The 27,382-nt window shown below is 41.9% G+C and overlaps 1 protein-coding gene across 2 annotated transcripts in view; it reads right to left on the bottom strand.

Moving 5' to 3' along the window:
- Window positions 1-154: 154 nt before the first annotated feature.
- The window catches only part of TMEM266 (transmembrane protein 266), a 58,203-nt gene continuing 30,975 nt past the window's right edge, over window positions 155-27,382 (bottom strand). For both annotated transcript variants that reach the window (XM_087878122.1, XM_060689484.2), the window contains 6 exons: window positions 25,158-25,214; window positions 23,913-24,051; window positions 22,948-23,063; window positions 19,028-19,217; window positions 2,256-2,318; window positions 155-1,503 (listed from right to left, as the gene is read on the bottom strand). In XM_087878122.1, coding sequence (XP_087734248.1) covers window positions 881-1,503; window positions 2,256-2,318; window positions 19,028-19,217; window positions 22,948-23,063; window positions 23,913-24,051; window positions 25,158-25,214 — 1,188 coding nt within the window. In that variant the 3' untranslated portion in view covers window positions 155-880. The remainder of the gene's footprint in view (window positions 1,504-2,255; window positions 2,319-19,027; window positions 19,218-22,947; window positions 23,064-23,912; window positions 24,052-25,157; window positions 25,215-27,382) is intronic.

The raw sequence follows: 27,382 nt of genomic DNA, 5'->3' as shown, positions 1-27,382 counted from the left end.
AAGGGAAAAAAATCAATTATAAATTAAAGGTTTTGTGCTTAAAATATTTTTCTTAAAAAAAAAACACACCAAACTATTAAGCAAAAGCTGCTGTATGTTTAGCTCTTCCAGCTAGGAAAAAAATATATATGAAAACACTGATTTAGAATATTGCTTTTTGTAAAAAAAAATATTTTAATTAAAATTGTATTTGTAAAATGCTCATTTTGGTTCTGTTTATCCCAGAGGCAATAATAATAATTATTTTTTTTTTCCAAAATATTTCTTCCCCAAAGTTCATGCTAAAAATAAGAGAACAACTTACTTTAAAATTCTTTTAAAGCATTTAAAGATGTCTTTGAACGGTATCATTCAAAGTACCTCTTGGAAAACAGGGAGGCGTGTTTTTTTTTTCCCTCCCCAGGAAGATCAAAAATAACTTGTCAATACAAATGGATTCGTAATTGGTCACGTACAAAGGGACGTCGTAAGAAATCGTTAGGAGGAGAGAGAGTGTGAGTTTTTATAGAAGATTGTCCGAAGTTCAGTAAAAAGGGTAGGATTTGTGTTCGCTTGACTTACAAAAAGAAAACACACCTTAAGAATCTGTACATCTTTTGAGGTCATTGTTTTAACCGCCTTCACCTCCCTTGCCCCCCCTAATTTTCTCCTTGAGGGTGACACCCCAAAGACGTCAGGTGGCAGAATTTGTCAATTTCTTATTTTCGTGCTGGCTCTCGTAACTCATGCATTTTGAAAAAAACGAATTTCCAATTCTTAAATCCACATAAAACACCCACCCCGGAATGTTTCCAAGGGCCCCGTTTTAAAGCTTTTAGTGTGTGCCCCACACCCCTGGCGAACCACCAATTTTGTCTGAACCGCGCAACTCCACCGAAGACTAGGAATCTGGGATGCTGTTGAACCTTGGCTGCCTGGAGTCCAACGACGTGTACTTGTCAATCATCTGTGTCTTCTGCTGGAAGTGGATGACCGGCTTTTTCTGAAAGACCCCCCCAAAGTTTTCTTGGTTCTTTTTGTTGTAAATATTGACGCGGCGCTCCAGTTCGGGGCTGGCTGTGGCCGACCCCGCTGGGCTTGGCAGTTTAAGGTTAACGGGGTCCAGGCCCTTTTGGGTTAAGCAGGAGTCTTCTGATAAGGAGGACAACAGTTCTTGGACGACGGCGTTATGGACCCTGCGATGGGGAGACGAAGAGCTGACCTGAGCGCCTTGGGCCACCTGACAGGGCCGCTTCAAGGGGCAGTACTCGGAGGATTCCTCCCGAGTCGTGCTGCAGTCTGTGGAAGAGCCAAAGGTCTGGCTGCTGTCGCTCTGCGCTCGGGTGACCGAGCTGTCCGTGGACCTGGAGGCGCTGCCTGATGCGGCGCTCGTGGAAATCCCGTTGCTCTCCATCATCTTCATCGGCATTTCCACCATGAAGAGGTCGGAGGAGACGTTGGGCTGGTGGACGTCGATGGCCGCTGTTGTAATGACGCAGAAGGCCCCTTCAGGGACACCGCTGTCTGCGGGTGAAGAGGTCAAAGGTTAGAGGACCACGAGCTCAGATTCAGAGAAGTGCCTTCCTAGCTATAAGCAGCCCTGAGCTTTGTCTGGAAAAGGGTTTGAAAGACACACACACACACACACACACAGAAATACAGTTGGAAAATGAGCATTGTTTGAGAACAATTGAGGACCCGGATTGTTGGGGGCAAGAGGCTGACTCTGTAAACCGCTTAGAAAGGGCTGTAAAAGCACTGTGAAGCGGTATATATGTCTTAAGTGCTATTGCTATCTTCCTCCTTTGCTCCCTCCCTCACAGTGGTTACAATGCAGCATTGCAGGCTTACTCTGCCCACTGCCGGCAGTTCGATCCTGACCGGCTCAAGGTTGACTCAGCCTTCCATCCTCCCAAGGTGGGTAAAATGAGCCAGACTGTTGCGGGCAAGAGGCTGACTCTGTAAACCGCTTAGAGAAGGCTGTAAAGCCCTATAAAGAGGTATAGAAGTCTTAAGCGCTGTTGCTATTGTTCTAACGTTGGGTTTCTTGGGTGTGGAGTTACTTTGTGGAGTCCTTGGGGCTCTCTGAGCTGGGTTGATGGTTTGCAGACCTTTCATAACCTGACTAGGTAACCTCAGCAGTACCTGAGGATAAGCTCTTTTCCAGAGCGCGGCCCTGTTGAGTGTGTGCGACATTTCCATGCCGAAAAGGTTTGCCATCACTGCCCTAAAGACTCCCTTGAGGTTGCCTCTTAAGTTTCAAAATCCAAGCTTACCACTGCTGGGTTCGTTGTAGTATTGACTGATGTAGTTGTTCATGTCGTCTTTCACCACCGTCTCTAGAAGGCAAAATGGGAATCATTAATGGGAAACTCCAACCGTAGACAGGCGATCTGAAAGTAAACAACACAAACTGAGTCCCGGCAAACCTCTTTTATTTTATTCAAACGGCTTTTATTCAAACGGCTGTGAATTATTGTCATTCCCAGTCCGAAAGGCTTCCCAAACAGTCTATCAGGGGAGTGTTTGCAAACACCCACCTTATCTCCCTTGGAATGCTGCCAGAGAACTAACTGCCACGCGCAGGGCAAGGCCAAAATTAGCAGAGTCAAACAGCTTTTCCAGAGTTTTACCGACCGGACCCATTCACTTCTTTTTTATGTCTTATGAGAGGGGCCAATCATCTCCAAGCCTTACTCCCAAGTCGACCCTGTTTCTTTAATTGTTCCTGTCTCCTAGCAGCTCTGCGCAAGCGCACACTGGGAACAGGCTCCCGCTGTTCTTCTGCCTCGCTGATGTCAGACTCCGGAGGCAGCAAATAACTCCCAGATGGCCTGGCCCCCTCTCTGCCTGACTCAGAGCCCTCTTCCGAGCCTTCCCCAGACTCCAGGACTGGCCCACGTTCCTCCCCAACCTCCTCATTGTCTGACTCTGAGGTCAGCCCTGCTGGCCGCTGGCAGGCCATAACAACTGGGTCAAGATTTGCAAGATGAGGATTCCCTAATTCCAGAGTTCAGAAGCCTCTCAATCAGTATCCTGTTTCATACAAAGTTTGGAAGAGGATGGGGGAGGGGGGGAGAGATGTGTTTTCTGAAAGAGTGTTTGGAGCTATTTTAAAGAGGAAAAAAAAACCCCCAATGTTATAAAATGCCTATTATAGAAAAAGTTCACAGCTCATGTATCCACCTATAACACTGATGGACACTTGATGGTCTCGAGAGCTCCTGCTAACTTTTAACAGGAAAGACATGCGCTTAAGAAAAGTTCCTTACTTAAAGCTTCCTTCAAAAATGCAAATAAGTCACACGTTGCAAGTCTCCCCGCCTTTTTCATCGTACTTATTTGACTGTGTATTTTGGGGCCAGTAAAGAAGAAATCCATCCCTTCTTAGTTTGGAGTAAGGAATCAATCTTAATAAAGTACATACAAGGAGGGCCCTTATTAATTGATTGATTAAATTTTTAGGCCACCCATCTCCCCTGCAAGGTGACTCTGCGTGGCCTTACCTTCTGATAAACTCTCCCTCATTGTCACCAGATGACCCGATGATGTAATTTGCTACGAGGGTAAATTCTCAATATTTTTTTCCTCCACGCTTTTAGAAATACCTCCTTCACAAAAGTTCCGGTAAATTAGCAATCCATGAAATACTGAAGACGAAAATGCCAGCCGCTCGGCAGAACATATTTATCTATCTATCTATCTATCTATCTATCTATCTATCTATCTATCTATCTATCTATCTATCTATTTATATGCCGCCCTTCTCCGGAGACTCAGGGTGGCTTACAATGCGTTAAGCAATAGCCTTCATACTTTTGTATATACCTGCTTAGTAGGGCTTTCGGCCCCCCCCAAGCGGTGTTCTTTTTTTATACAAAGTCAGCTTATTGCCCCCACAATCCGGGTCCTCATTTTACCTACCTCGGAAGGATGGAAGGCTGAGTCAACCTTGAGCCTGGTGAGATTCAAACTCACGGTAATTGCAGGCAGCTGGTAGCTAAGTGCTATTTAACAGCGCTTTAGTCCATTGCTCCACCAAGGCTCCTATGGCAGAGATGAAGCAATTGCCCTCCCAGATTTCAGTTAAAAAACACACACACACACACACCTATTTTGATCCCGGAGAAATTGAGAGATCAGCTAAAATGATCAGCAATAGAAATGGCAGAAGTCAATCAATGTCGCGGCCCCACGTGATATGTGGGGGGGTGGAAGGGGGGAGGTTAGAAGTAGGAAAAATAATTCTGTAAAAAGCCACATGTGGGCAGGAACAGCCAGCAACCTGATCTGCTCGCTTTATGGCGTGCTGAATGCCTTAAAAGCATCTCTTCTTTTATGTGCATGGTTTTTTTTTTTAAAAAAAATACCCATTTCAGGAGGGAGGAGAGAAGTCAGGCCTTGCTCGATCCTTTCAGTGGGGATCTCTTTAATCCCCCCCCCCCCGGGTCTCTGTGGTTACAGCCCAGCCTTCTTCACAACCCATTGTGGTTGGTAGGTGAAAGGAACAGATGTTTTCTGGGTACACGTTTCCCTCGCCAGCCTCAAACCACTGAGTGCTCGGTACCTGAACGAATGAAGCTCTTAAGATGGCAATCTAACCTGACATCGGAAAGGGAGGCAGGGCTGCCCTTGCTGGTTTCGCTGCCTTTTTAAAAGCTTTTTTGGCCTCTGCTGATCTTTAAATGCCTTGCAGTCCGAGGGCGTCTCCTCTGCTAATGTCTTGAGTTCAGAAAGAAGCCTCAGTGCAGCTCAAGGCAAGCTCGTGGGTCAGGGAGAACCCTGCGAGGCTTGTCAGCTACGTGATGTTCGATGCGTTTTGTCTCGTTCATCCATCAGTGGCTCCTACAAAAAAAACCCCGCACGGAGATACGGCTGCATGCGACCCATTGTGACAGGAGTGGCCAAGGATGATCCCAAGCTGGAGGGTATCTCCATGGCAAGCCCACGCTGCAAATGCAATGGATCCAAAATGCTATGAAAGTGAAGAAGGAAAAGCTCTCTGCACAAGCTTAGCTCCTCCGCCGTGGTTCTGGCTCATGCAGCAGCCAACCAGATGTGTTTGGGGCTCTTAAAAAAACAACCCTCTCCCAGTGTCATTCCTGCAACAGCTGGTATTTAAGGGAGGCTGTCTTGAAATTCAGAGGGCCGTACACACCCAACGAGACAGAAAACCTCTCTAGAAATTGTCTAGATCAGTGTTGCCTAGATCTCAACTAGATTGTCTAGGTCTCAACTTCGGCAAGTTTGAAGATACGTAGGTGGATTTCAACTCCCAGAATGCCCTCGCCAGCCTAGCTGGCGGGGGCATTCTGGGAGTTGAAGTCCACCCATCTTAAAAGTTCTCAAGATTGAGAAACTCCGACCTTCAATTCTGAGAGTTGAAGTCCACCCATCTTCAAGCTGCCACGGTTGAGAAACAATGGTCTGGAATTTTTTTGAGAACCATGGTCTTCACCATTACATCCGAGGGCAGCAAATCCCACAGTTTAATCATCTCCCCTAAAGCCCCTTTCAAGTTCAGCTCAACTCCTGGCGATTATGTAAACCAGTGGTGAAATTCAAATTTTTTTACTACTGGTTCTGTGGGCGTGGCTTAGTGGTACTGCAAAATCCCCATTCCCTCCCCACTCCTGGGGGAAGGATATTGCAAAATCCCCATTCCCTCCCCACTCCTGGGGGAAGGATACTGCAAAATCGCCATTCCTTCCCCACTCCTGGGGGAAAGATATTGCAAAATCCCCATTCCCTCCCCACTCCTGGGAGAAGGATACTGCAAAATCCCCATTCCCTCCCCACTCCTGGGGGAAAGATATTGCAAAATCCCCATTCCCTCCCCACTCCTGGGGGAAGGATACTGCAAAATCCCCATTCCTTCCCCACTCCTGGGGGAAGGATACTGCAGAATCTCCATTCCCACCCCACTCTGGGGCCAGCCAGAGGGGGTATTTGCCGGTTCTCCGAACTGCTCAAAATTTCCGCTACCGGTTCTCCAGAACCTGTCAGAACCTGCTGGATTTCACCCCGATGTAGACCCAGTGATGTCATTTTCTAACAACTGCCTTCTTCCAGGGGGTGTTAAACTTTTTGCTGCCAGTCCTAAGTCTTTCCCCACTTAATTTCACGATTCTGTGTCCTTGTATTGTGAAAGATGAAAGAGAAAAAAATCCCCAATCTCTGTTCACATTTTCAACAAAATGTAAGACACAAGTAGCAGCAAAAATCTCAGATCCTGACAAAGTGTATTATTTGGAGTAGAGAAATGGGACAGCAAATAAGCCAATAGGTAGATCAAAACCAAAGTACGGTACTTACAAGAATACCTCGGTACTCATTGTTAATTGGTTCTGGAACTCACGATGAGTACCAGAAATGGCGATTACCGAACAAAATTTTCCCATAAGGAATAATTTAATGAGTCACTGACACTGACAAATTCTATACCTTGTGCAGTGAGTACCAAACAAACAATGAATACTGGGACAAAATGTTCACATCATCATGTGTTGAGTACCAAATTCGATGAGTTTCAAAGCAGTTGAAGGTACCGCTGTAATTGGCTACAACTAGTTCTGAAAATGAGCGATGGCTTTGCTTGATAAAAGAAAAATGACCCAATGTCCAGTTTTTCTCACCAAAAAAACAAACCTGGACAATGAACAAGTTAGGGCAGTTAGCTCTGGATCAGACCCCTTTTCCTTAAGGAAGTGTCACAGGTGAACTTACCGTATTTTTCGGAGTATAAGACTCACCTTTTTCCCCCCAAAAAAGAGGGTGAAAATCTGGGTGCGTCTTATACTCCGAATGTAGCCCCGTCCAGCCTCTCAAACTGAGGTTTCAGAGGCTGAAAAAAGCCTCTGAAATGAAGCTTCAGAAAAAAAGCCTCCGAAACAGAGCTTAAGAAAAAAAAAAGCTCTGAAGCTCTGTTTTGGAGGCTTTTAGAGGCAGGAAAAAAAAGTTTTTTTCTGAAATGGAGTTTCAGAAGTTTCAGAGGCAGAAAAAAAAGCAAGGCACAGAGCTCACAACCAAGGAACCTGTTGTTAAAATTTACCTCTGGGAACAGCTGATTGGGGGTATTCCGGGAGGCTGATCCACCTGCCAATCAGCTTTTTCCTTATTTTCCTCCCCAAAAACTAAGGTGCTTCTTATACTCAAAAAAATATGGTACTTGTTCACTACAACGAGAGAAATAAAACCAGGCCAGCTCCATGTTCTCAGGTAAGATCGGTTTCAGCGAGTGTAAATAATTCAGGTTCGGATCATGTCTCCCATAAAGGATGAGAAGCGTTCCGAGTACTTTATGTTCTGGCAGGAAAGTTACGAGCCTGAACTTTTCTCTGATGCAAAGAAGATGTAAACTGAAATATTCAGCCTCTCTCCCAAACTACAAGTGACAGGTGTCATTTTTCTGCCGTTGGCCACATAAAAACACTTCACAGGGGCTCAGAAAATGCTTCTGTTAGATGTAAATGCCTTATTCTCTAATGTGTAAATAGTGTATATAAGAACATCAAGAGTTAATTTATTCTATGGTCCCTAATGTATTCATGACTCATAACCCATCTTCATGACTCCACCCCCTATGTATATAAGGAGCTCCTCTCCACAAGCTCCCTGCTTCTATCTATGAATATTCAGCGAATATAGAATGCCTTTGTGTAAATAAAAGGAGTTATATTTGAACTCTTAATTCTTTAATAATTTATTGAGTCTGATCCAGAAAATATCGCAACAATCTGGTAGCAGAGGATGGTTGGATTGACTCAATAAGAACTTAAACATGTCTAAAAAAGATAGGCCCAACACCAGGGCATACAGCAAAGAAATGGAAGAAGATCAAGAAATAATAGATGAACAAAAAGAAAAGGAATTGAAAAGCAGTCCTCTCGGGTCTGAGATATTAAAACTGCTAAGACTCAAAGCAAAAATCAAAAACGTCATAAAAAGCGAAGGAATGACAAAAGGAAAAGAAATTCACACAAATGAAAATAAGGACTCGAAAACGGTGAGCGATTTACCTACAAATAAAATTACAACGAAAGAGAGAAACACTGATCCCGCGCAAAATTTTGAATGGCAGCCATCTTGTTCTCAACAAACTTCCAAGATGAGCGAAACTGAACCAATCAAAGGACAAAATTCAAAATCTCTGGCGCGAAAAGATCCTCTCGATGCTGAAAACGAAAAGGAAAGACTTTATGACTCAGAAAAACCAGACACGGAAATTGAAGAAACACCAACAGAGATACAAATAGAATCAGCAATAAAAACACTCTTTACTATATTTGGGCCAAAATTAAAAATCACCAGGGAATCACCGAAGAAGCAAGCGAACAAATCGATGCCTCGAGACCTGCACGCCTCCACCCCAACTTCAAGAGCGACGACGCCAGAGCCCAGGGAACCTTGCCGATTCCTTTCTACTCCAAAAACAGAAGCAAGCGACATATCCAGAAAGAGAAAGAAAAGGGCGATCGCAGTTACCAGGACACCAAAAACCGAGCCAGAGACCGACTCATCGGGAGAGGAGCCGAACGAGCAAGCGGCAATGGAGAGAACCTTTCACGACGGAGTCAAGGGCAGAATGAGCAGTGCGCATGCGCGAAGTCAGGAAAACAATCCGGGAAGATTTGAATTCGTAAAGGAACCACACAGACTCGTTGCTGACATCCCTACACCATTCTGCGAATTTCTACACTTGCAAGACCACGAACTGCCTCAGATTGTAAGTAATGGTCAAAATAACACAGGAAACTTGCCTAGTGACTTCCCAAAGTTAAGAATTGATGGTATTAATCTACAAGAATGGTACCAGCAGCTTCAAGTTATTTTCATGAAAGAGAACTTATTATTTTTTATCACTAATCCTCCAAGAAGACCTTGGACTTTAAAAATAGATAGGTTACACCATAGAGCCTTTTTTCTAATAATAGCCAGCATATCTCCTGCAATGTATTATAGCATCAAATCTAATCTGACTGTTTCAGAAATTGTTCAATATATGTTTAATTTATTCCACAGTGACAGTGTAGCCACTACAACAAGGATGTCCAAGGAATTCTTTTCATCTAGAGTAAAACCAGGGGTTTCTATAAGTGAGCATTTAATATGCTTAAACAAAATAAGGGCTGAACTGCATTTAAGGGGAGAAGTTATTTCAGACCAAACAATGAAAAGTGTTATTATTAACTCTCTTGACCCATCATGGGACAATTTCATGTCACATCTTGATACCATTAACTTAGGATATTTGTCAATAGAAAGTTTATCCAACAAATTGATAGCTGAAGACAATTCGAGAAAAAATCGATCTAACAATCACTCAGAACTTAGACCTGTTAGGGAAGTAGCTTTCCAAGAAAAATATAATGAAACATATAGATGCCATAATTGTGGGTCCAAAGAACATAACAGAAGAGATTGTCCCAGATTCTCAAAAGAAAGGCACAGACCAGAATACATGAACAAACACAATCATAGACAGTCTTCTATAGAAAGGCATAGATATAGAAGCCCACCAAATTATAGAGAAAATAGAGGGGGCAGAGAAAACTTAAGAGATAAAAAATCTGGTTCACTAAATGGATTAAATAAACATGACAATACAAAATCCCAACAAAATGAAAATAACAATTGGCTCATCGATTCTGGGGCTACAAATCATACCACTAACAATAAAGATATACTGTCTTCCTTTACAGAAGATAAATTTGTAATAAAAGTAGCCAATCAAGAAAAGGTTCAAGTACTAGGCAGAGGAAATGTGATTTTATCTGGTTTAGGAAAAATAGAGGGGGTATTGTTAATACCCGAAATACCTCATAACATATTGAGTGCCATAAAACTAAGTAAAGACTCTGATATCAATATAACTTTCTCAAAGGGAGAAGCATTCCTAGAGAAAAATAAAAATAAAATAGGCACTGTGATAATTAAAGGGGGCTTGCCCTACCTCATAACAAAAGAAGAATGGTTACATAATATTGATTCAAATGTTAAAGAATGTATGGAAATAGATGATGAAAATGTTAGCAATAGTGACAATGATGATTGTATGATACCACATGATCAGAATGACGTACCCAACATAAAGAAACCAAAGATAGGTAAACCAATTCATGATGAGTGTGCTCACATCTTACATAGGAAGTTAGGCCATGCCAGTTTTCCTGTAGTACAAAAAATGACTGAACACGCAGAAGGTGTCAAAATAAAAAATTGTGAAAATTATTTGGAATGCTCAGTATGCAAGTCTACAAAACTAAAAACTAGCCCTAGACCAAAAAGATCTGCCAGATCAACTAACAAAATTTTTGATTTAGTACACATGGACCTAGTAGGACCACTTACTCCATCAATCACATATAGGAAACGTTATTTTCTAACAATAGTGGATGATTATAGTCGTTATGGTTTTGTTTACACATTGAAACATAAAGATGAGACTTTTCAAAAATTTAAGGAATTTTATAAACGCATAGAAACACAGCATAATATTAGAATAAAGCAAATTATGACAGATAGAGGATGTGAATTTATGTCTAGAGAATTCTCTCAATGGCTAAAGGATAGAGGAATGCTACATTACACTTCCAGTCCATTTTCTGCATTCCAGAACGGAATTGCAGAGAGGAAAAATTCCACACTACAAACTATGATTAGATGTACATTAGAGGATGCTGGTTTAAGTAAACAATTTTGGTCAGAGGCATTACACTATTCAAATTATACACAAAATAGAACCTGGTCCAGTATTATAAATAAAACACCATACGAAGTAATGTATAATAGAAAACCAAAATTAGCACATATGCATATTTTTGGGGTCACTGCAGACGTACACATACCCAAACAATTGAGAAGAAAGGGAGAAAATGTATCCAGGAGACTTAGATTCATGGGATACGAAACTGGTACAAAAGGATATAGATTCATTGATGGCAATAATAAATTTATAGTTTCCAGAACAGCCGTGTTCCATGAACAGGCCAACTGGTCTAAATTACATTTAAATGAAATATTTCCTAATCAACACATAGAAACAAAATATCACAAGGAAGGAACTGTAGATAAACAAAGTACAAATAAACATGAAAATAAGACCAAAACCTGGACAAATAGCCAATACAAAATAAAAACTGATACACTAACAAAAAAGGAAGCAAGATACATGCATGACAACAATAGTAAACCAGAAAGAACAATTAGGAACAACAGGAACAAAATGCCAGACAAATATAAAGATTACGTAATGAATGTAAATAATGAACCAATAACACCCAATACATACGAAGAAGTACTAAAACTTCCTCGTGAAGAAAAAGAGAAATGGGAACTAGCCATGAAAAAGGAAATGGAAAGTTTAAAAGGATTAAATGTATTCACTCCCACAATCGCACCTAAAGACAAAACTGTTATTGGTACTAGGTGGATATATAAAATTAAAAATTTGGAAGGAGGCAATAATCTGTACAAAGCTAGATTAGTTGCCCAAGGCTACGCACAAAAATACCCAGAGGACTATACAGACACATATTCTCCTACTGTGAGGACAGAGAGTGTCAAAACAGCTTTGGTGGTAGCATCAGCACTTAACCTTGATGTATTTCAATATGATATACAAACTGCATACCTACATGCAGAGTTAGATAAAGAAATCTATGTAAGGGCCCCTCATAGCCAATACACAAATAAAAATGAAACTTGGTTGTTAAACAAAAGCTTATATGGATTGAAACAATCCGGTAAAAGATGGTATGATTGTTTGGTAAAGGTGCTCAAGACTATGGGTTTTAGCGCCACATCTGCTGATAATTGTTTTTTTGTCAAAAGGGATAATGACTGTATAGAATTTGTATTAATTTATGTAGACGATATTTTATATATTGGAAAACACAAAGAAAGTAGAGAAATCTTTGTGAACAAGTTGAATGAACACTTTTCCCTAAAGTCTTTGGGTAAGGTAAATAAATATCTTGGTGTACAGATCAGCAAAACAAAAAAGGGTTTCCAACTTACTCAAAAAGATAAAATTGTAGAACTTCTAAACAAATGTAATTTAAATAATGCTAAGACATGTGATACTCCCATGCAGACTGACTTCCTCAGAAATACTGATGAATCATCTCCTGAATTTAAGGACAACACATTTTATAGATCAATCATAGGTTCACTTCTTTACATATCTAATTGGACTAGGCCAGATATAGCTTTACCACTTAATTTACTGTCCAGATATGTCAGTAAACCAACAATGTATCATTGGGAAGCTGTCAAAAGGATTTTGAGATACCTGAAGGGCACTTTAGATTTTTGTCTTATGTTAGAACCAAATAATAACAAAGAACCAAAACTCATATGTTATGCAGATGCGGATTGGGCAGGAGACACATCTTGCAGAAAAAGTACATCAGGTTATATTTTCTTTTTAAATGATTGTCCAATTTATTGGTATACCGGCAAACAAGAACTGGTATCTACTTCAACTACAGAAGCAGAATATGTCTGTTTATCCAAATCTGCTAATAACCTCGTGTGGTTTAATGACTTAATTTCAGAAGTTTGGAAGAAACCTATTTTACCTTTTATCATAAATGAGGATAACAAAGCAGCTATTGAAATCTCCAGATCTGATGCTATTGGACAAAGGTCCAGACATATAGATATTAAGTTTAAACATGTAAGGCAATTATCCCAAGACGGTTTTATAAAAGCTGTGCATTGTGATACTTCTGAACAGATAGCTGATATTTTAACAAAGCCTTTACCATCCAAACAACATAAATATTTAACTTCTAAACTGCATGTATTGTATTGTCCTGAATCTGAATGTAATTGATATTGTATAAATAATCGGCATTTAGAGGGGGATTTGTTAGATGTAAATGCCTTATTCTCTAATGTGTAAATAGTGTATATAAGAACATCAAGAGTTAATTTATTCTATGGTCCCTAATGTATTCATGACTCATAACCCATCTTCATGACTCCACCCCCTATGTATATAAGGAGCTCCTCTCCACAAGCTCCCTGCTTCTATCTATGAATATTCAGCGAATATAGAATGCCTTTGTGTAAATAAAAGGAGTTATATTTGAACTCTTAATTCTTTAATAATTTATTGAGTCTGATCCAGAAAATATCGCAACAGCTTCTAATGCTCCGTGAATGTCGGTCATTTGTTCAGATCCAAAGCAACTCCCTTAGCTGCGTTTGCAACCCACCTGCCAGCCTCATCATCTGCTTTGCAAAAGATTCAGTTTAGGGGTTAAAAAAAGCATTTGTGTTTCCTGATTGCCATTTAAAAAAAAAAACACAAATCTTTTCCATCACTCCCAGTTAGTTTCCGCTTGCTAAGATTGAATTTGAAAGATAAGGAAGCCATTCAGAAAAGGCTTTTTACGATAAATCTGAGTTTCTCAGCTATGTAAAACAAATGCTTTGCTTACAGGTATCCGTGGGGGTCAAAAAAGTCAAGATGGCAGTGAACAATTATGCAACCAGAGCCTTGTTCTTTTTTGATGGTATCATTTTCTGCTACGTTTCGCACACAGAGATAAACGACATCTTCATACCATTCAAAAGACACAATTGAAAAACTAAAAATGAAACAAAAAGACCAAAACATGCCCTCCCGAGCAATCAATAGCCAGATAAGCAGAGATTAATACCAAGAATTAATATCAGAACAACAATCAAGTGGTAAACATTATCTAGGAACTATCAACTCAAACATTCAAACCAGTCTAATCAAGGAAGCACCAAGAAGAACATGACAAAAGCAAGCCACTAGTATATAAAAAGAGAGCAAACTCACTCCCTTCCAACACTGATGAAGTTACCTAGTTGGGTAATGAGATGTCCCCAAAAAAACAACCAAACTCAAGAGAGCACCAAGGACCACACGGCCTTCTACGGAATAACTACCTTGATATTTTCTGTATTACCACTTGGAAACTCTTTCCCAGCCCAATCAGGTGAAGCCACAAATCAGAATGTGGAACCCTTTGCAGCCAAACATCTGGTCTATTCTCATTAAAGCTTCCTTTAAGTGGACCTCACAATAATATCAGCTGTAGCTACCTGTTTCCCCGAAAATAAGACCTCCCCTGATAATAAGCCCAATCGGGCTTTTGAGCGCATGCGCTAAAATAAGCCTCCCCCCCCGAAAATAAGCCCTCCCTGAAAATATTTAAACGCAGAGCTGGAAATCAGGTAAGACGGCAAGAGGAGCCCCATTTTGTTCCACGCGCCCCAAAATAATATCTCCCTGAAAATAAGGCCAAGCGCTTATCTCGGGGTTCAAAAAAATATAAAATGGTCTTATTTTCGGGGAAACACAGTATAATTTTCTTTTTCTTAGCACAAGAAGAGAATCTCTTTTTTTCCCCCTCATAGCCTAACTCTGGCCACTTGTAATTAAAACTCTGCAAGGTGTAAGAATAAGGTTTGAACTATTAGTTGGTTAGACAAGCCTTCTGATAAATTAGCCAAGTGTTCCAGTTTACTGAACAAGAAGCTTGATTTAAAAAAAAAAAAAATCCGATTTTTATTACAACAACTTAGGGAATCCCTTCCTGCGACAGACTTGAACTACAGAAGATTAATGAAAATATGGGGCTAGGGCCTCTTAAGAAGATTTTCCCCACGTGCATTAAATCAATTGATTGCTTGGGTGAGTTCTAAGCAATTAAACATCTCTAATCATCAAAGGTTACCTGCCCAAATAAAGATGATCACAAGTGCTATTTTGAAATAAACAATCCGTTTCTTCTCTTGCTTCTTTCCCAGACTGATATATTTTTTTATATCATCTGGGATCATCGATCCGGCATTTCAGTAATAGCCCTCTCTTTATCATTGTGGCATTCCTTCATTAACAAAAATATCTGGACCATCTTTTGATATTAAGTAGGACAATTGATTCGTGATTAAACCTGTTTGAAAAGATGCTACTGCATTGACTTCCTGGGGTACCTGTGAAAACAACCCCCCCTCCTCCTTAAACTTTATCCGTATAGATTTTGCATTTGTGGAACAAAGAATGGAAAATGGATGAAAAACAGCTTTAATGTCATTAGCGCCTCCCCAATTTGGCTGCCTTATTGGGACTTCATTTAATAAACTAACTCTCGATGTCTCTGGGGACAACTGAATAATCACCCACTCCGAAGTCCCAAAGACTTGTAATTGTTTTAATGGACGGCTAGACAAGGTCTCCCGGCTGCAGGAATTAAGAACGGAAAAGGAGAAAAGAGTTCAGCGCATCTCGAACAATTAGGGGGGGTCACGTGCCCCTTGTCCCCCCTCCCTTTTCTAGAAGAAGAAAAAAAAAAAAGGAAGTCGTTTTGAAATATTAAACACAATTTCAAGGCTATTCTCTTTGCAAAGATTTTCAAAAAAAAAAAAAACCCTCTGACTTTGAACAAGTTAGGAGCGCATTTCTGCAAAGTCTTAAAAAAAAGGAAAGAAAAGAAAAAAGAGAGAAGGTTTCACAAGTGATGGAAGAGATGAAAGGATCGTAAAGGAAATTTTAAGAGGTTCGGGAGCCCATTAGTACTCCATAAAGGCAAAAGCTTTTTCCCGAAGATTTAAAGGCAGTTTTACAGCGGCAAAGCTAACGGCTGACATATTGAATCTGTTAAGAGATGCAATCTGGCAGAGAGAGAGAGAGAGAGAGTCAAAGATTGGCATTGACCGGGGTGGCGATTGCAGCTTTGGTTGCAGGCTCCATTCTGAGCCTTCCCCCAGATAGGCCTCGACTTACGACAACAATTGAGCCCAACGTTTCTGTTGCTAAGTGAGACGTTTGTTAAGTGAAGCTTGCCCTGTTTTACGTCCTTTCTTGCCGCAGTCGTTCAGGGAACTGCTGCAGCTGTTAAGTCAGTGACACCATTGTTAAGTGAAAGGGGACCACCGGGACACTGCAACTGTCAAAGATACAAGTCAGTTTCCAAGCATCTGAATTTTGATCACGTGATCATGGGGATGTTGCAACGGTCGTAAGTGTGAAAAATGGTCCTTAGTCACTTTTTTCAGTGCAAACAAGCCACTAAACAAACCGTTGTAAGTGGAAGTCTACCTGAAAATGATCCTGCTTGCAATATATGGAGGAACCTGCTTATACAATTTAGTTATATTTATATGCTGTCCATCTCACTATTGAGCGACTCGGGGTGGCTTATAATAACATCATAAAAAGAAGAATGAAAAGAATTAAAATTAACAAGAACTGGGGAAACTAGGCACCAATATGAGTGGGATGGAAGTCAGATCTTCTTCTTAAGTCAATTCTTAAGCATTATTTAACAAAAAGGATAAAAAATATACAATTCCTAAATGCTAATTTGCTTGGCATGCTTAATGATCATGGATCGGAAGCCGCCTAGATTGGTGTTTCTCAACCTTAGGAACTTAAAGATGTGTGGATTTCAACTCCCAGAATTCCCCAGCCAGCATAGCTTGGCTGGGGAATTCTGGGAGTTGAAGTCCACACATCTTTAAATTCTCAAGGTTGAGAAACATTGATTTACATCATTCAAGACATAATTGGCAGACTGGAAACATTTTTTCCCTTTTTTTTAATGTGCCAAAGGTTCTTCTGCCTTTCCCCCCCGAAAAATGAAACCAGAGAAGACTAGACTATTATCAGAAACTGATGCCATATATTTTTTTTTAATGCAAGTATTTTAAAACTGATACACACCTACCACCTGCCAGAACATCATTTCCTGCATTTCATAGCTCTTCCGTGTTCTTAACTACCAATTTGGGGAGATGTTCTAAGGGTTTGCAGGATGTTCGGTGTCTGTGGGGGGCTCTCAAATTTGGCTCCAAAGAAGCCTGATACGGATGACATGGGATGCAGCCAAATTCGTGCCGATCTCGGTGGAGCTTTAACTCACGAGCCTTCCCCGTAAAAATATTGTGCAGGGGAAAGTCTAATCTTTCTCGTGTAGGTTTGCAACTCTTCACGGTCAAATAGTTCACGGTGAATGTTTGCATTGTTCTTTACGAGTCAGGGAAATATAATTGGCTTTGGGGGGGGGGGAAGGAGGAAGGGGGAAGGAGTATCCCCTTTCTCCGGAATTAGGTAGGGCTCGCTCACTAAAAGGCCATTGTTTGAACCTGGACTGAAAGATCTCCAGGTGAGAAGATTTTGGAGGGACTCAGAAGCAATATTTCCACGGCACAGAGCAACCTAACCTGTTTTATTCCCTCTGCTCTTCAGATATACTTCAACCCACAGCCATAACGTAATACCAAAGGCTCAAATCCTTTGGATGATTCAATGTCTATGGTGATTCTGTGTTGTGGCCTGCTGGCAGCAGAGTCGGACAGTGAGGAGGTTGGGGAGGAACTTGGGCCAGTCTTGGGGGTTGGGGAAAGCTCAGACAAGGGTTCTGCATCGGAGGCAGAGAGGAGGTCAAGGCCATCTGATAGTTATGTGCTGCCTCCAGAGTCTGACAGCAGCGAGGCAGAAGAACAGTGGGAGCCTGTTCCCAGTGTGCGCATGCAGAGAGCTGCCAGATGACAAGAACAACTAAGAAAGCAGGGTCGACTTGGGAGTAAGGCTTGGAGATGATTGGCCCCTCCAGTAAGACATAAAATAAGAGCGAACGGGATGTGAGCTTTTGCAGGAAGCAATTAGTTCATCTGGCCGATTCAAGTTTTGAACATTCTGTTTGTGCCTCTGTGCCAAGTTTGGCCTTGCCCTGCGTCTGGAAATTAGCTCTCTGGCAGCGTTCCACGTGAGATAGGTGGGTTAAAGACAGCTGAGAGCAAATCAGCTGAGAGTCGGCAGGCCCAGCCAAACAACTTGTGCTAATTAGGCTGTGCTGAAGCTAAAACGAGCTGTTTCTTCTTGCTGTTTGCTTGCAAGGAGGTAAACTGCTGCGAGGCAGAGGCCAAAGGGTGGGGGCCGGTGGGTAGGCGGGGCTACATTCGTTGTATAAGACGCACCTAAATTTTTACCCACTTTTGGGGGGGGGGGGAAGGTGGATCTTATACTCCGAAAAATACAGAAGCTTCCCTTCTCTCCAACATAAACTGCCTTCAAAACAAATTCTAATTGATTTGAGTCCCTCTTGTTTTTCAAGCAGGCTGAATTGTAAGTACGCTTATGTACCATGTACAGACATTCAGGAATGATTTATTTGCCTGGCGGATCTGTCATGTTTTATGTATGACCCAGCTGAAGCACTCTGTGCTCGTAGCTACCTAGAAACATACCGTAGGAAGCATAAAAGTTTAAGGCTGGCCCTGCAAAGCAGGGGGATTTCAACACTACTTAGAAATTTGCGCCATTCTCTTCCACTCCTAATGTAACCCTCAAGGAAGATATGTATAAATTATAAAGTTATGTTCAGGTATTCAGATGTAAAAGAATAAGCAGATTAATGAAACTGGGATGCAAACCCACTTTGGAAAGCCACGCGTCAACGTAACACGATTTGGCAATTATCAGCAAAAGCATTGGACCCGTTGTGGTCTGCCCGCAGCCTGCAGAGCTGGCAGCAGAGTCAGACAGCGATGAGGCTGAGGAAGAACATGGGCCGGTCCTGGAGGCTGGGGAAGGTCTGGGGCAGAGATGGAGCCAGGGCCATCAGGGAGTGATGTGCGGACTTCGGAACCTCCATAGGCTGACAGTAGAGAGGCAGAGGAACAGGAGGAGCCTGTTCCTAGTGCACGCATGAGAAGAACTGCCAGAAGGCAAGAGCAGCTCAAGCAAAGAGGACAACTCGGGAGTAGGGACAAGAGCACTGTTCCTTTCCCACCAAAGATGGTCCCTATTTTTCTACTTGCATTTTTTACGTGCTTTCGAACTGCTAGGTTAGCAGAAGCTGGGACAAGTCACGGGAGCTCACCCCGTTATGCAGCACCAGGGATTCGAACCGCTGAACTGCCGACCTTTCATCCGACAAGCTCAGCGTCTTAGCCACTGAGCCACTGTGTCCCTACTTAACAAGAATACCACAGCTTAAATGTTCTCCACTAAGGGGAGGAGGGGGGAAAAGGAAGACGTAACAGGGGACTCTCAGCCACTTACCCCGAGCTGGACGCAACTCCGTGATGTTCTCAGTGGTTTCGTCATCGGAATCGCCTCCGGTGGCTACCACTTTGTATCGGTTGCCCGTCTGTTTCTTCAGCATGTGAGGCACCTGCAAAGCTGCCTCCCTCTCAGCTGCCAGGTCCAGGTCTTGCTGGGCCAGATGTGCCCGCAGCTGTCTAATTTCAAACTGAAGAGAGAGAGAGAGAGAGAGAGAGAAGTTAGGTTTTCCTTTTAATGTGTGTAGAGGTATATTGCGTGTAAAAACAGATGCCCACACAAGGCGCAATATTCTGGCAGTGCTCCTAAAAGGGCATCTCAGCATCAGAGTTTGAAGGTCTCAGACCTGGGCAACATCTGTAAGAATGACCAGCTTGACCTATTCAAAACAGTTCTCGTTTGGAAAGGGCTTAGGTTGACGTGACAATGCTTCAAGGGCTGCTAAAGGCTGTCATGGGGTAGACCACACTGCATTAAGTAAGGCATGGGTGAGTTTATCCACAATTATGGGGTTAAGTGATCCACTCACACAAAACTCAATATGGATGATCCTGGCCTGAAATCAAACTGAAGTGGTGAAAACTGGCATGGATGCACACAACATAATTTGCACCGATATTATGCTTGCTCCAAAAACTAGACACGCTTTCTCTAGATATATATATAGACATATCAGGGGTGAAATCTAAAATTTGTTACTACCGGTTCTGTGGGTGTGGCTTGGTGGTGGTGGTGGGGGTAATGTGACTGGGTAGGCGTGGCCAACTTTCTTTTTTTTACTTTTAAAAGCATTTTTTCTACAACCTTAAGTGGTTGCAGAAAAAAAAATGCTTTTAGAAACCTCTGACGATCAGGCCACTCAGCTGGGATCATCAGAGGCTTTTAAAGGCATCTTTTTTTTTTCCTACAACCTCTTCAGCTGAAGAGGTTGCAGAAAAAATGCTTTTAGAAGCCTCTGACGATCCCAGCTGAGCCGTGCGATCATCAGAGCCTTTTTTTTTTACTTTTAAAAGCATTTTTTCGTCGGAAGAGGTTGTAAAAAAAAATGCTTTTAAAAGTAAAAAAACCCCAGCCTCTGATGATCGCGTGGCTCAGCTGGGCATGGGGGGGTGGGGGGTGGGGCGCACAGGGATTTTTGCTACCGGTTCTCCGAACCACCCGCCTCCATCGCTACGGATCGGGCAATTTGCTCCGAACCGGGAGCATTTCACCCCTGAGACATATACAGCTATACATCTACTTGTAAAGTAGCCACGGTGATATGTACTTGTAATAGAAAGCTGTGGTTTCCATCTTATAGGGTTTTGCTGCTGCTGTGGTTGTCTTTTTTTAGCGCCTCAAGGTCAAACAAGCCCCAATTTCAGAAGCCACTGTGTGAACTTGGTTCTTTTGAGGTAGTTAAAAGAGTTTCATGCAGCCAAATTTGACTGCACGGGGAACTGTGTCTTGGGCGAATTTCAGGGGCCCCAAAGACCGTCTGTGCTCCAAAAATCAGGCATTCAATTAATGGACAAGAAACAGAGCTGGATGGCCATCAGGATATAAGAACCTGCTATCTGACCTGTAGAACCAAGGCAGGCATCGTTTCCCCAAGTCTCAACAGTTCCCCAATTTTTCTCAGCAAAAGTCAGTCGAGGTAGAAAGTGGGGTACGTTTAGGTTTAGGTTTTATTAAATTTGTATACCGCCCTACTCCCGAAGGACTCAGGGCGGTGAACAGGCACAGGATAAAATACAGAAATACAAAAGTTAAAAACAATTTAAAACCAAATTAAATAATTTGGCCCACGACAATTAAAATCCCAATAAATTTAAAACAAATTAAAATTTCAATTTAAAATACGTGATCCCCTGAGAGATCCATTAAGTGGTGTTTTGTCTTTCCTGGGAAAATGATCCCACGACACTTAATACGTGGAGGTGTCTACATGGCCAGGAACATGGAATAAGTGGGTATGTAGCAGTACTGCTTTTCTAAATTCAACATTTTGGTACGATCAACTAGAAACGCAATTTTGGGAGGCATGTAAAAAAAAAAAAAAACAACCCACGAGAATTTGAAAGACGGCAAGCAGGATAAAAATGCTGTATTTACATCAAAGGACGTCCCTCAATTCATAATAGTTTCCCCCAAAACTCCTAGAAAGAGCCTGGCATTGTCCCAAAATAACTGGACAGCGAAGGAGAAAAAAAATGTGTTCAGGTGGTGGGAAAAAAAATCATTTACATCCACCAGATGAACCCTTTCTTCCAGGAAGGCTTAATGTTCGGACAAGATGAGCTCTTTCAGAGGATGCAAGGCGACCTCACCCCCCCAATTCACAAATAATTATTTGGAGAGAAAAAGTTAAATAAGCATCCAGAATTACATAAGAAGTCAGATTGACCTAAGAAAATGAAAGAAAATGTCTTTGCTGCCACCCTGTGGCCGGAAGGCATGAGCGCGGCCTGGCAGTCGAGCATGGAGCATGGCGTTAATGTAGAAATGGGCAGAGTTAAAGGTCAGGATCCACAGTTTCTGGCACCCAGGAGATTTCATATATATATATATATATAAAACTTGTTCCCTTTAGGTTAAAGGCATAAATATTGCGATTCTATTACTGTAATCTGGATTTTTGAAGATTTAGCCCGAGAGGTTTTCTGCTTTCTAATTTTTCCCTGCCATCAGAGGCACCAGACAATGCCTTTTTCATTGACTTTGCTTGTCAGAAGGGAAAGGGAATCATATGACCCCGGGACACTGCCACCGTCACCGTGGTGACTTTGAATGGTCACTAAATGGACTGTTGTAAAGTGGAGGACTACCTGTATACCCAACACATTAGAAGCCTATTTCACCCCTAAGTTTGTTTCCTCCTGGGCTCACCTAGGCATAAAAGACATACTTAGTCTTAAACAAACCTATTTTATTATAACAGCTGGGAATTACTTCATTCCCAGCTTAGTCCAAATTAATTCCAAAACAAAGCCCTTCAGAAAAAGTCCTTCGGGCTTATCACAAACTTTTGTCTTCTTTGGCACCCTGCCAAAGGCTTTTCTTGGCAAAGCCCCGAAGTTCAGAAACAAGAGATGCCAACTAAAAACAAATGTAGCAACGTTGCTTTCCTACAAAGAGCCCAAGAGCCTTTGCTGCTCTTTTAAGCCTTCTGGGAGGGGCCAATCATCTCTTGGCCCTACTCCCGAGTTGTCCTCTTTGCTTGAACTGCTCTTGTCTTCTAGCAGCTCTTCTCATGCATGCACTAGGAACAGGCTCCTCCTGTTCCTCTGCCTCTCTGCTGTCCGACTCTGGAGGCTCCAGAGCCAACGCATCACTCCCAGATGGCGCTGGCCCCATCTCTGCCTCTGACGCAGAGCCCTCATCCGAGCCTTCCCCTGACTCCAGGACTGGCCCATGGTCCTCCCCAGCCTCCTCACTGTCCGACACCGCTGCCAGCTCCGTGGGCTGCTGGCGGACCACAAAAAAGAGGGCAAGAATTCTTAAATAGCTAGGGCAGGTTTGGGAAATCTCATCTACTTTGACCCCAGTCAAAAAATATTAGTTGCGTGTAATATTGCTTAGAAGAGAGCAGGAATTCCACCATTAATGATCTATTTTAGGACTTCCGCAGTCAGGAAGAAAGACTGCAATAGTGTTGGACGTGTGCAGCTCCAAACACCTCTTGGCGGTGCCTGATGGGGCCAACCCACTTTCGGTCCCGTTGGGCAGTAATGTTAATCAGTCAATGTTACACTGGTGGGTTTTTTTTACGCTCTGAACTCACAGTGATCTGACTGTATATAATTATTTCACGGACATTTGGTTTATTAACAGAAACAAGTATAATGCCTGCCTGCCTGATTAATTTTAAGCAAAGCCAAAATTCAAGAACAAAAAACCTTTGACACTGGCATGAAAATATAATAATGGGTCTTACTTACCCCCTGTTCTTGGCAGATGTGGGTCAGTCTTTCCAGCTGTTCGTCCTGAATAACCTTTGCTTTTTCGTACTGCTGAATCACCATCTCCATTTCCACTTTAACCGGCAGGACGTAGGCTACGAATCACAACCGTACAAATAGGATATTTTTTACACCAGGTGGAGGAAGGCTCTTCTCTACAACTCATCAGCTACCACAAGTGGAAGGGGTCACGGTGCATCCCTCGACAAATTAGATTTAAAGAACTGGGGTGCAATTAGGAGAGAGGACAATTCTGAACAACTATCTTTAAGATAAGATTCTCTCCGCTTGTCAAAATTGCCTATTCCCTTCCGAGTCTTCTCAGATCTTCTCCAAATCTGCTTTACAGGTTTTAAAAGCTGGGAGGAATTACTTAGGAAAATGGAAGCAAGATTTGCTCATTCAAGATCACCTGCTCTACTCGTCTAGTGTAGTGTTTCTCAACCGTGGCCATTTTAAGATGTGTGGTGGGTTCTTCATACCTTTACTACAGGTTCGCAATTAGCCTAAAACAGATTTTATCCATTTAACGAAGGAACGGCTTATTTTTATTTGTTAATTTTTCAAATTTATACAGCCACTCCTCTTCACCAAACAAGCAGAGCCCTGGTAGCGCAGCAGACTAAAGCACTGTTATTAACACCAGCTGCCTGCAATTACTGCAAGTTCAAATCTCACCAGGCTCAAGGCTGACTCAGCCTTCCATCCTTTCTAAGGTAGGTAAAATGAGGACCCGGATTGTGGGGGCAATAAGCTGACTTTATATAAATATACAAAAGGATGAAGGCTATTGCTTAACGCATTGTAAGCCGCCCTGAGTCTCCGGAGAAGGGCGGCATATAAATCAAAAAAAAAAAAAAAAAAAAAAAAGTGACTCCGGGCAGCGCACAACCAAGTTAAAAAAACAAAACAAAACCCAAAACAATCATTCACTGTTGACTTACCATCAATAATTCGTTTGACTCTCCAAATTCTCAGGGTAATAATGAGACTAATAGCATCCCATGGACTGCTTGGTCCATTAGCCACTGTAGAGGCCACCATGGGAGCCAAAGATAAGATGATCACAGCACCATCAAATACCTAAGGTGAAAAGGATTTCACGGGAATCACATAGACTGTCAGCACTCCAAACTACATTCGTTCCAATGCTGACATAAGGAGGAGAAGAGGGGGCAGCTGGCAAGAGGACGCTTGACTTTTCACCTACTTATTTTCCCTGAAGATAATATCCCCTAGGAGATGGGATGGGAGGGGGGGACATTCCTGGGAGCTGAAATAGTAGATATGGGGAGAGTGATTTGGAAGATGGCCAATGAGACGCAGAGAATTGGGGAACGGAAAGGGAAGGTTTGGGGTCAGGAAGTCAGTGTTGGCTTCAACATAATCGGGGACAGATTGTCGTGCTTAATAAATGAAAGATTTCATCAAAGATTTATCTGTTTGGAAATGCAATTTATTTGAGACGACATCGAAACCTGACATAGACGTTATTTCTGAACGCGTGTTGTCTGTAGGAGAAGACCAGATTGAGGCCAAGGGCGGGGGTCAAATCAGTGGTGAAATGTAAAGTTTGCTACTACCGGTTCTGTGGGCGTGGCTTGGTGGGGGGGGTGGTAAGATGACTGAGTGGGCGTGGCCAACTTTTTTTTTTTTTTTTTTTTTTAACTTTTAAAACCATTTTTTCTACAAGCTCTTCGGCTGAAGAGGTTGTAGAAAAAAATGCTTTTAAAAGCCTCTGACGATCCCAGCTGAGCCGCGCGATCATCAGGGGCTTTTTTTTTTTACTTTTAAAAGCATTTTTTCGGCTGAAGAGGTTGTAGAAAAAATGCTTTTAAAAGTAAAAAAAAAACCCAGCCTCTGATGATCGCACACCTTAGCTGGGCATGGGGGTGTGTGGGGGCAGGGATTTTTGCTACCAGTTCTCTGAACCACCTGCCACCATCGCTACTGGATCGGGCGATCCGGTTCGAAACGGGAGCATTTCACCCCTGGGCAAGATTAACATCTGTCTTGCTTAGCAACACAAACTTTGGGGCTCAATTGTAGTCGTAAATCAAGGATTACCTATAGTTTAACATTTTGACTTTAACCTGGTTGCTACAACGAGTAGCAGGAACGTGAGTAACGCACACCGAGGTTTGGGCAAGAGGGACAGGTCAGGAAGAATTTCGTTACTTTGGACTTACCTCTATTTTGTTTTCAATATAGTCCCATATACCAAGCACGACTATTCTCAAGATAGTCTAGAGTCAGTCCACGTTGGTTCAGTTCCCACGTTGGGAAACAAAAAGAGAGGAAGGAGGGAGAAGAGGGGAAATTAGCATTTGTGTTTTTCGCATTCCTTAAAAAAAATGTTGACATCAATTATATATATACATATATAAAGCTTATTCCATTCTTCGAAAGATGCCCTCCTTCTACCTGCTTCTTGAAACTGATACTCAGTACTATCCTCAGAGGTGGGATTCATGCTTTTGAGCATCACATATAAGGAGCAAGTGAGGTGTGTGTGGGAAGAAAGATTGGGAGGAAATAAGGAGCCCAGAAAATAACAGAGATGGGATTTAGAATCCGGTTCCTTCACCGTAAATCCAAAAAAGTTTCTGATTTTGAATGATTTTAAGGGGCAGGAAATAAAAATGGAAAGCAACAAGTCCTATATACATTCTGGTCGAAGCAACAGGGAGGGGCTTTTGATAGAAGTTAATATGAAGATAGGATTGACCTGATGATAGTAATGTTAAGTCAAAGAGACGAAAGTAAAAGGAACATGACCCAAAGATGTTTCTCTATTTGCCATTATGGATTCCTTTTTTTTTTTTTTTTTACAGAGGTGCAATATTTAAATGCTCCAAGTTCTTGGGAGTTCCAATTTTCCTTTGGTTGAAAGGCAGTTCAACACGGAAAATGCTTTTCCCTATTTTTAATTTGTTCCCAGGAATAATGGAAAAGATAGGTAAAATTCCAGAATAATAGGACCGATCTTTTCATGTTTAATAGAAGCCATTCTCCAACTCATGGGTAGCATTGCTTAAAGTCTCCATGGATCCCACTTTCAAGTTCGTGCAGTTTTTCCCTCCTTTTTGTAGATATTAATGGACAGGAGCTGCTAAACATTTTAAACCATTTGCAAATACAAATGTTTTTTTCTCAGGGCAGAAAAGTGGCAATCCGCTTAATGACTGCAATGACTATACGACTAAACTGCAGTCGTAAATGGAAGACTAGCTGCAAAACAAGCAGCGAGAGGGGAATTCGTGGGCTAATCCTAATTTTGTGGGTCCGTTCCAAATATTTTATCTTTGGGCTGTTCAGCTGGGAAGGGAGATTAATGCTCTCCATTCCCCATTTGTGTGATATAGTTAATGAGGGATGAGCCTAAAACAATCCCAGGGTTAAAACGATCCGTTTCTAACCCAATTGCTGATGGAGTGGGGGTGTCAGGAGGAAGCACTGGTTTAAGTGGATACAGCTGCTAAGCCAATTTCATGCCTTATTTGAAGTCTGGCAAGAAAATATGTTCCTAATGAAGTATGAATTTGGCCATTTACAAGCAGGCAATGAGAAATTAAATCTCTTAAAGGCACTTGCAAGCTTGCAAATAAGTGTTTAACAGAACTTGGACAGTTTAAACCAGGGGTATCCAATCTTGGCAACTTGAAGACCTGTGGACTTCAACTCCCAGCATTCCCTAGCCAGCTGTGCTGGGAAAAGGAAACATTTTGGGAAAAGTGTATTTTCTAAAACTAGCTAACACCACCACTTTTTTTTTTTTTGAGTAGTACCATAAAATTATATATCAATGGAAAGATAGTTTAATCAAGAACGTAATGCCATCACTTTTAGGAAGGATTTGCTATTAGAATAGCAGTTACAGTATAAAGAAGAAAAGTGAAACACGTAGAAAAAAACGTGATATACAAAAATGATCCCCATGTCAGTTAATCCTTAGTTGGGTAACCTTTAACATGAATTATTATGGTCTTACAATGTCTTCCCATGGAGCGAACTGAGTCTTTGAGTTCTGCAGCTGTTATAATGTGAAACCAAGATGGAATGATGGCTTCTATTAACCTGGTTTTATTGCTGGGTCGCTTCTGACTAACCAGTTTCTTTAGTCGGCTCCACAGATTTTCAATTGGGTTAAAGTCTGGGCTATTCCCAGGCCATTCCAGCAGTAGAATAGGATTATTTTGAAACTCCCCCCAAAAAGTGGTGTTATTAGCCATCAAACCTCAAAAATACACTTTTCCCAAAAGGTTTCTACAATTTTGGCCACGACTGTAATTCTAATCATTAATTGAGATGTCTTTAATTGTAGACAATGCCCCAAATAAGTCCTCTGGAACACTGTAGAGGCCAATTGTTCTCATTTCTATTGATCGTGCCACTCATTTCAACACTTCAAGTG

This window comes from Pantherophis guttatus, chromosome 13 (genome assembly GCF_059756535.1).
Source record: "Pantherophis guttatus breed Tessera chromosome 13, ASM5975653v1, whole genome shotgun sequence".
NCBI lineage: Eukaryota > Metazoa > Chordata > Lepidosauria > Squamata > Colubridae > Pantherophis > Pantherophis guttatus.
Note: the sequence above shows the minus strand (reverse complement) of the source record. Positions and strands in the feature narration are given on the sequence as shown.